Below are 9301 nucleotides of genomic sequence, written 5' to 3' on the forward strand. Positions count from 1 at the left end.
TGCTCACCGATCCGGTGTTTCCAGTAGTACGGGCCCTTATACTACCTTCCACAACACATCGGTATTCACCCCAAGTCCTCCTCCTAGGATCCTAGATCACAAGTACTCTATATCTCACCAAACTCAGGCTACCCTCTGGTAGACCACTCATAAGTTCCTCGCTGCTACCTACTTACTCTCGAAGTATCTCATAGTAGCAGTAACTCCTAGGCTAAGGCAATACCTAGCCTACTCTAGCATGCATAACATATCACATAATATCTCATAACACATAATGTAAGGGTATTTTGGGAAATCACCGTTCGGGCGCTGGCTGATCGTATACACTGCTCCGTTCCGCTTTTCTCAAAAGTCCTTTACTCTTTTGGAAAAATTGTTTCTTTTATGAAAAATTCTCTCAAATCCTCAGTTTGAGTTCAGATACGCCCGGAGGTGTATCCGAGTGTCTCAAACCAAGGCTCTGATACCAACTTGTAACGACGTAAACTTCCAAAACAATTTTTCATTTTAAAACATACTCTCATTCATAAAATATCATAGTAATCCAATGTAACACATGTTATCCCAATAAACAAATCCCAAGATCCTCAAATACATAAATCCTCTCAATATGTACGGATCATGCCGGCGCCTTCTCGCGATCCTTGCTAGTACCTGAAATACATAACACAACAACTGTAAGCATAAATGCTTAGTGAGTTCCCCAAAATACCACATGCAACAAATACGCCACTCGAGGCTACAATACGACCCTCCGGTCGATATGTCTCAGCGGGACCCTCCAGTCCCGTAGCTCGTTGGACCCTCTGGTCCGGTCATAGCTCGTCGGACCCTTCGGTCCAGTCTGTGTCGTTGGACCCTTCGGTCCGGTCTATATCGTTGGACCCTCCGGCCCGGTCTATTCAACACATAGCATACATATAACACAATGCACATAACTCATATATATATACACATAGCATACAAGACCCTTTGGTCTACACATAAATACCACTCTAGGTAATGTATAGTGAGGAGACTCACCTCAATGAAATCGGATAAACTCTCGTGCTCAACGTCCCGACTTAGCCTCCTCATATTATTCAGATAACATCCCCGATCAATATTCACTCATGATCTCATCTCTACAGATTGGGTAGAAGGTCATTCTACCCTTCCCTAAACTCTCATGAATCAGTCTTGACCAGAACCCTAAAGTCAACGAAAGTCAACGATCAACTTTGACCCGACTCGTCGAGTGCACAAGGGCGACTCGGCGAGTCCATGCGGGTCCTCTGAATCCTTTCAGCCTCTCTTGGCTCGTCGAGTCATCCTTCCACTCGACGGGTTACACCTGTCACGAATCACGGGGCAACCCCGACTCGACTCGTCGAGTCCACTTATGGACTCGGCGAGTTGCCTCCATGTTCATCCTCAAATGACCTCCTAAGGTCAGATCTGCTTCCCTAACTATCAGATCTACCCTTCAAATGTTTAAAGGTTACGTAAAGGTGCAACCTTTACGTGCATGCAACCCGCAACAAGTCATAAATGGAGAAATAACACTAAAAAATGGCAACCTAGTCCCCAATCTTTCATTTGCTTGCATAAAGCTGAGGGATAGTGACTCTATGGACCTCTCATGGTCCAGATCTGATGCTATTAACACAAAAGGAGGCCTCATACTCACTAGATCTTACATAAAATGGAGGTAAAAACCCTAAAATCATGAAATCAATCATATCAACACGAAATAGAAGGGATTATACCTCCAGAGATGAACTCTCAAGATGATTAGCCCAGATCCAAGCTCCCTTCACGCTCTAGATGGGTGTTTCCTTCTTCGTTCTAGCAAAACTACACCAAAAGTGATGTATTAGCCTTTTCTTGCTCTCAACTCTCTCACTGCTCTCTCTAGGGTTTCTCTGGGGTGCATTGGCCGTAAATGGAGGCCATAAAGGCCTTTAAATAGGGCACAAGCCCTGAGATTTAGGGTTTCACTTTACAGCGCGGACTCGCCGAGTCCACGTATCTACTCGTCGAGTCCGGTCATTAATCCAGTCAAGAACTCGCGATCCTACTCGGCGAGTCTGAGCGTCTACTCGCCGAGTCCCTCCATAAAACCCAAAATAAATAACTAAAATAAGATACCTGGGAATCTGGATGTTACATAACAAACAAATTTTAATAATGGCCTCCAATCAAGCAACTTCTTCCAACACAGCTGCTCCGTCGAATACTCCACATCAATGGACGATAAGAGAGGTAATGGTGGTAACACGATGTTGGATGAACATTTACGATGATGTAACCATGGTTAACCCTGATTGCTTTGAAAGTAATGAATGGACCCGCATAACAGCTATGTTTAACCTCTCGTTGGGAGAAGGAAAACACCGAACACAAGAAGATATTGTTGGTAAGTGGATGGATTTAAAGGAAAAAATCACATGGTTCAATCGATGGTATCATCATCTTAAAAACAGGTGTCGTTATCCAAACAATGACGAAGATCTTTTAGAAATGGTTAAAGATCATTAAATTTTGGAGCACGAGGGAACTGACTTCGAGTATGAGTATGCATGGATTCTAGTTAAAAATAAAAAATATTTCATGTAGAAGGCACTTTTATGTGAAATGTCTTATGTAATGTTTCGTACGGGTGTATCTCTTTTCCAATAATGTTTTATGTTTGTGTTTTATTTTTCATGGAATAAAGTAGATTTAATTAATAATCTCAGAAGTGCAGTTTTATACAAACAATACAAATTACAAATATGTGAATTCATTACTTTCCTACATTAATCTAAGGACAATTTAAATCAAATGTGCTGTTGAAATCAAAAGTAGGGTACACGCTTTCGTTCTGTGACCCGCTTCCGGATGCAAATTCATCAATCATTATGCCCTTTTGTGTAGATTTTTTCCTCCCCCCATATCTGCTCCCCGATCCCCTACCCGTACAATCGTTCCTCGTGTGTCCAAATTGACCGCATGTAGAACATTCTTGTCGTATGGGATGCTCACCTTGCGACGGAATACGGCCAGTGTTTCTTGGCCTACTCGGCTGACGTCTCTCCATTATGGGTGGCTTCACGGTCATCAAATCATCCGGGATCTCCCACTCAGATGGACTTGGTAAGGGGTTCACAGACTCCTCGTAAGTTTTCCTCAATGTCTCTGTAAAGTAAGCTTTTAAAGCAAATTCCGAACAATCTTCATAACGGCTCATTGTTAGCACTTTTATGACATGGCCACAAGGTAAACCATCTATTTGCCACCGCCTACATGTACAGGTTCTTTGTTGGAAATCAATAATGACACTTTTGTGAGTAGAGCTTTTCACTTCAAATCTGTTATTTGAGATAGGGTACACCATCCAATTATTACAGGCATTCTTATTAGCTTGTATAATCGTTTCAGCCCATGGGGTGAGTGTTGTTTTTGTTCCAGCTAAAAAAATAGAAATAATTTCATAATATCATAAGAGTAGTAAAAATAACATTTCAAATACTATTATATATAAAATATTAGTACCTGTAACATTACGTTTCTGAAAACTCCATTGTTGCATTGTTGCACGAAAATACTCAATCAACATCAATATTGGCATCTTTCTTGCAAATCTTGACATTGAATTTATCGACTTCACACTATTTGATGTCATAAGAAAATACCGATTCCCAGGAAAATGTGCTCTAGCCCATCTTTCTGGATTGATGTTTTGTAGGTATTCCCATACACGATTATTTACATTTTTAATTTTTTTCATCCCATTATCGAATTTTTTAATAGTATACGCTTTGCATGTCTCCCAAAATAATGCATGTATTGTATCGCTGCTTCCAAATTTTGCTGAAATTTTGAAATACAAATGGATACCACATATTCCATGATGGGCGTGAGGAAATATATTTGCAATTGACGTCGCTATGGATGGAGCCCTATCATATATGATTGTAAGGTCTTCCAGTTTACCTATACATTCACGTAGTTTTCGAAGGAACCAGGACCACGTCTCCGTACATTCACTTTTGCATATGGCATAAGCAACAGACATGATTTGGTTTTGACCGTCCATTGTCACTGCGAGCAACATCGTACCTTTGAATTCACCCTTTAGGTGACCACCATCAATTATTAGGGTCGGCCTACAATATTTTATGAACGCTCGTACCTACAATTATTTTTGATTGCATTAACAAATACCAATTAGGATTCATATGTTATATTTGTTATAAAAATTATCACTGCTTACCGAGCAACCCAACGCGATAAACACGAACTCAAACCGATCATCATCGTCTGTTCTTATCTCAGTAACAGTTCCTGGATTGTGCTTCACCAAGTTGTGCAGATACGCTGGTAGTTTGGTGAATGAATCCTCTTTGGTACCTCTTAACATCAACAACGCATACTGTTTTTCCCGCCATGCCTGTTGGTATGAGATATTGATTGGAAATTTCGAATTGATGTCCCTCACAATTTCATTACCCGATAAACTCTATTATAATCTCCGGCCAATACTTCAGCGATAAAGTGCCCGAGTACCTTTTTCTTTGATTGTCGATGATTAGACTCCAAGTTTGTTGCGCAACAAGTGTGTTGGTCAACAACTTTTGTGACTTGGAAAGCAGTAGTCGATTTGATTCCCCTTGCCCTAACCATCCAAGAACAATTTTCTACCAAACAAACCACCTCGAACCTCTCTTTGCTCAATCTGGTAGTCTTATACTGCTTACCTTGTTCCATGCATTGTCTTCCAATTGCAAGCTTGAGCAACTCTTTGTCATAAAAAATGTCTAGAACCTTAATCTCTTCATTTATATCCACCCTCTGACATGGAATGTTCACATCATCGTTTACAGGACACGAAGGCAATAGGGGCATACCATGAAACATGGTATCTGAATAAATAAGTTTAGGTTCATCATCAAATTCTTATCCGTTAGAATTACTCTCTAGGCCGGATATATTCAACTTGTCACAATCCGCAAACTCGCCATATCCTTTTAGTTCACCATTATGCAAAAATGGAACGTCTTGTTTTGTAGATTCAATACCAACCTTATCCACCATGTCTAGTGCTTTTTTTTTGTCAAAGTTATGATTTACACCAACATCATTAACATATGTACCAACATCATTATCACCAATATACTTATAATTCTCCGGTGTAACATACATAATCGGTTCTGGCACTACAGGCACTACATTTACATTTTCAGCGACACTATGATATTGACTTTTACTTGGACTTTTAAAATTACATATTGGGTTGTTGCTCCCTTTTCCACTTGATAAATTAGCTGCAGATGTCTTTCCTCTATCATCCACTTCGTTACGCGATACGCCTTCTTCAACCACCACATAGACAGACACAGATTTATCTCCAACGGTATTTATTACCTTGATCAACTTTCTAATATCACGATCATTAACAATACCACAATAATAGAGTTGTTTTGGATGTTGATAAGCCAGACTGACTTTTGATTCTTCGGGAAGACCCATCTTGCACTTCACCAAATGAACAAATTCGGTGTACGTGGTGGTTTCGTCAAATTCAACACCGAAATAAAACCTTCTCGGATTGTATTCGGGTGGCCAAACATATGATAATTGAGAATTAACAAACTCTCATCTTCCATCCGTAATGAGTAATACGAAATACTCATTACAACTCATTATGTTAATTTTGAGAATAAAGAAACTAGAGAGAAGTGCAGTTTTCAAAATACGAAATAATTTCAAAAATATGAAATACTTAATATATATAGGGTAGATTCAAAATAGTAATCTACTCTGACAAAAAAGTAGTCAAGTTTAACAAAACAGTAGTCCACTCTGACAAAAAAATAGTCAAGTTTTACAAAACAGTAGTCCACTCTGACAAAAAAGTAGTCAAGTTTAGCAAAACTAGTTTTTATATTTTACAAAAAATATTTTTTAACAAAATAATTGTCAAAAAACAACTCTACATTTTATAAACAATATAATTGTTAAAATAATTCTACATCTTATAAACAATCTTTTTAATACTCTATATCACAAAATAATAAGTTTTTTTTTTTTTTAAAGTCTAATGTTTTGAATTCTTAAATTTTTTTAACAAAATAATTGTTAAAATAATTCTACATCTTATAAAAAAAATAAAAATAAAATAAAAAAATAAAAATAAAAAAAATTAAAACCGTAGGTTTTTTCACAAAACAGTAGACGGAACCCCGAAAACAGTAGACTAAACAAAACTGTATTTTCCCCCAAAACCGTAGGCTACGGTTTGGGATACCGTAGCTTAACCGAGAGGAAACCATAGGTTTCACAAAACCTACGGTTTTGTAGCTTACAAATGAAAAAAAAAATTATACAAAACACGAAACAGTAGACGATTTTAGAAACCTACGGTTTCGTGGGCTATATTTGAACATTTACTAATTTTTGGCTAAAATTTGATAATCACTTTCTTAATTTGGCTAGATTAGTAATTAACCCTTGTTTCATTGTGACATGTTTTATAATAAAATATATTTTTATATTTTGTAAAGCGAGATAGTAAAGAGATAGTAAAGTGACAATATAGTATTTTCTTGACTTAGTTAACTATGAAAAAAACAAATACTTTTGAATTTCCCATCATGTTCGTTGAAAGTTACCTTATCAACATAATTTTTATTTGCAAGGTCCTATAATTCTTATTATTATAGCTGTTTGAAAACCATGAAATTAGTTTAAAAATGATATGAAATTGAAAAGTAAAAGCAAAGCGATCTAAAAAGTCAAATAAACACTTACAGGAAGGAAGGAGGGTGGTAGGTGTGAGCTTGACCCAACCACTCAGAAGCCATCGCCTCCTCCACCACGATATAAAAACAGCTTCCTTGCACTCTTTTCATCTCAGCTTGGCCAACAACAAGCTTCCATAACATCTTGTTCTTTTTCATAGCTTTTAGTCATTTCATTAGTTTTCTTTGTAATTCCATTCATTCTTGATCTGAAAAACAAATTAAGGGAGAAATATCAAATATGCAGTGTGTTGCTCCTTCATCGAGTATTGGGTTCAAGTCATTACACACGGTTTCCCACCGAATCGTTCAACCAACTCAGCTCACCGTTCAATGTGTTGCAAGCCGGTACGATGCCGGGTCAGCCAACGCTACTAATCTTCCCCTGTCAGCAGCAGCGCCGACCACCACCAACAACTTCGCATATGGAGGGGTTGTTAAGAGCAGAACCGATTGGCAGAGCTCGTGTGCGATTTTGGCTAGCAAGGTGGTGTCGCAGCAGCAGAACACCGAGAAATCCAACGGTGTTGATAATATAACTGTTGTCAGCGGACATACTAGTTTAGATCTAGTTCCGATTGATAAGTTACCGAAGCCGCTCACCATCGCCGATCTATCACCGGCGCCGTTGCACGGTTCGACGCTGCGCGTTGCCTATCAAGGTGTAGCTGGTGCGTATAGTGAAGCTGCCGCCGGTAAAGCTTATCCGAATTGTGAGGCCATTCCTTGTGATCAATTCGAGGTTGCATTTCAAGCGGTTGAGCTTTGGATTGCAGATCGCGCTGTTTTGCCGGTTGAAAACTCTCTAGGCGGGAGCATACATCGGAATTACGATCTACTTTTGCGCCATCGTCTCCACATCGTCGGAGAAGTCCAGCTCCCTGTTCACCACTGCCTTCTAGCTTTACCAGGCGTCCGGAAAGAATACCTCAACCGCGTGATTAGCCATCCGCAAGCTCTTTCTCAGTGCGAGCTAACTCTCACCAAACTCGGCTTAACCGTCACTCGCGAGGCTGTCGACGATACTGCAGGAGCAGCAGAATTCGTGGCGGCAAACAACCTCCGTGACACAGCGGCAATCGCATCTGCACGCGCCGCCGAGCTGTACGGCCTTAATATCCTGGCCGATGGGATCCAGGACGATTCAAGCAACGTCACACGATTCGTCATGCTTGCTCGTGAGCCAATCATACCACGAATCGACATCCCGTTCAAGACAAGCATTGTATTCGCTCACGACAAAGGAACGTCGGTGTTGTTCAAAGTTCTATCGGCGTTCGCATTCCGGAATATCAACTTAACCAAAATCGAAAGCCGTCCACATCGCAACCGTCCGATCAGGCTCGTCGGCGACGAGAACGTAGGAACGGCGAAACACTTCGAGTACTTGTTCTACGTGGATTTTGAAGCTTCAATGGCGGACGTTAGGGCACAGAATGCATTGGCCGAGGTTCAGGAATTTACATCATTCCTCAGGGTGTTGGGTAGCTATCCCATGGACATGACCCCTTGGTCCCCTTCTTCTCAATGATTTATTTATGACGTCATTTTTTTTCGTATGTTTAGTTTTAATTAAAATTGCCTATTTTTCGGAAATAAAAAATAGGCAATGTTTGAGTAAATATGGTGGATAGTCATCAAGCCAAGTTGAGAACAAGTGATGGTTAATAATTCCAAATTTCTGAAATATATGTAAACAAACTTGTATGTTTTATTGGTTTTTAATCTTATTCAAATCTCAATTTATTATATTATATTATATTTATTAGCTAAATAATGCGTGCATGTTGTTGAGTTCACCTACCACTACTCCACTACTAATAGTCTAATCAAGGTTCTAAAAAGCTCGACATGGCTCCGCCATGGCGTGCCATGGCTCCAAGGCTCGCATCTGCCGCCAAGCTTTCCCAAAACGTCGCTTTAACTCATATATGTGTATAAAAATGAATAATAGTTGAAAATACATATAAAAATATTAATTATATAGAAAATTGACGCCTTAAGTCGCGCCTTACAAACTTCGTAGCTCGCCAAGGCTCGAAAAAGCTTGAGGCTTGACATTGCCGCCAAGCCACGCCTTACGTTATTTAGAACCTTGAGTCTAATACGTCATTCAAATGCGATTTTGTCATTAGTGGTGTATTGTATTCCAACAGTTAATTAATAGATACATATTGATTATATATATAAAATTAAATTAAATAAAGCATAGACAGACGAACATACATGTTAGTATACGAGGTAATGTTAAAATATATTAAAAAGCTCGTAAAAGTAAAATTATAGAAGATTGGGTAAATGATATTATAGCCCTACAATGTTTTATATATTTGTTCATGACTTCCAACCACTTTCTTGATGAATTCCTTCCTTTCATAGTTACCCTTCACACTCATCTTCCTAAAAATATAGGTATTCTGAAAACGTCAACACAAAGTTGGTGAATTCACAGACTTTATAGTTTTCTATTTTATCCTTTTATTTGATCTAAAACAATTTTTGTTTTAAAAACATTTCTTTCCTTTAGGATATATTAC

The 9301-nt window shown here is 38.9% G+C and overlaps 1 protein-coding gene and 1 pseudogene across 1 annotated transcript; one reads left to right on the forward strand and one right to left on the reverse strand.

The window, feature by feature from the left end:
- Positions 1–2685: 2685 nt before the first annotated feature.
- On the reverse strand, positions 2686–6682 carry LOC145160680 (uncharacterized). Its single transcript, XM_079079962.1, has 3 exons — positions 4238–6682; positions 3517–4156; positions 2686–3432 (listed from the first exon to the last, which is right to left on the reverse strand). Exons 1-3 carry the CDS (start codon positions 4382–4384, stop codon positions 2786–2788), a joined length of 1434 nt encoding a protein of 477 aa, XP_078936088.1. The 5' UTR covers positions 4385–6682; the 3' UTR covers positions 2686–2785.
- Positions 6683–6864: 182 nt separating this feature from the next.
- LOC145160681 (arogenate dehydratase 1 pseudogene) lies at positions 6865–8513 on the forward strand (annotated as a pseudogene).
- Positions 8514–9301: the final 788 nt, after the last annotated feature.

The sequence above is a fragment of the Lactuca virosa genome, chromosome 2, assembly GCF_052849685.1.
Source record: "Lactuca virosa cultivar CGN04683 chromosome 2, Lactuca_virosa_CGN04683_v6, whole genome shotgun sequence".
In the NCBI taxonomy this organism is placed as follows: Eukaryota; Viridiplantae; Streptophyta; class Magnoliopsida; order Asterales; family Asteraceae; genus Lactuca; species Lactuca virosa.

Excerpts from the sequence above, each read along its gene's own strand:
- LOC145160680 (XM_079079962.1), bottom strand. The coding sequence starts at position 4,384 with ATGTTAAGAGGTACCAAAGAGGATTCATTCACCAAACTACCAGCGTAT. Across the intron at positions 4,157-4,237 it reads TTATCGCGTTGGGTTGCTCG|GTACGAGCGTTCATAAAATA; the intron begins GTAAGCAGTGAT and ends AAATAATTGTAG. Across the intron at positions 3,433-3,516 it reads TCAGAAACGTAATGTTACAG|CTGGAACAAAAACAACACTC; the intron begins GTACTAATATTT and ends CTATTTTTTTAG.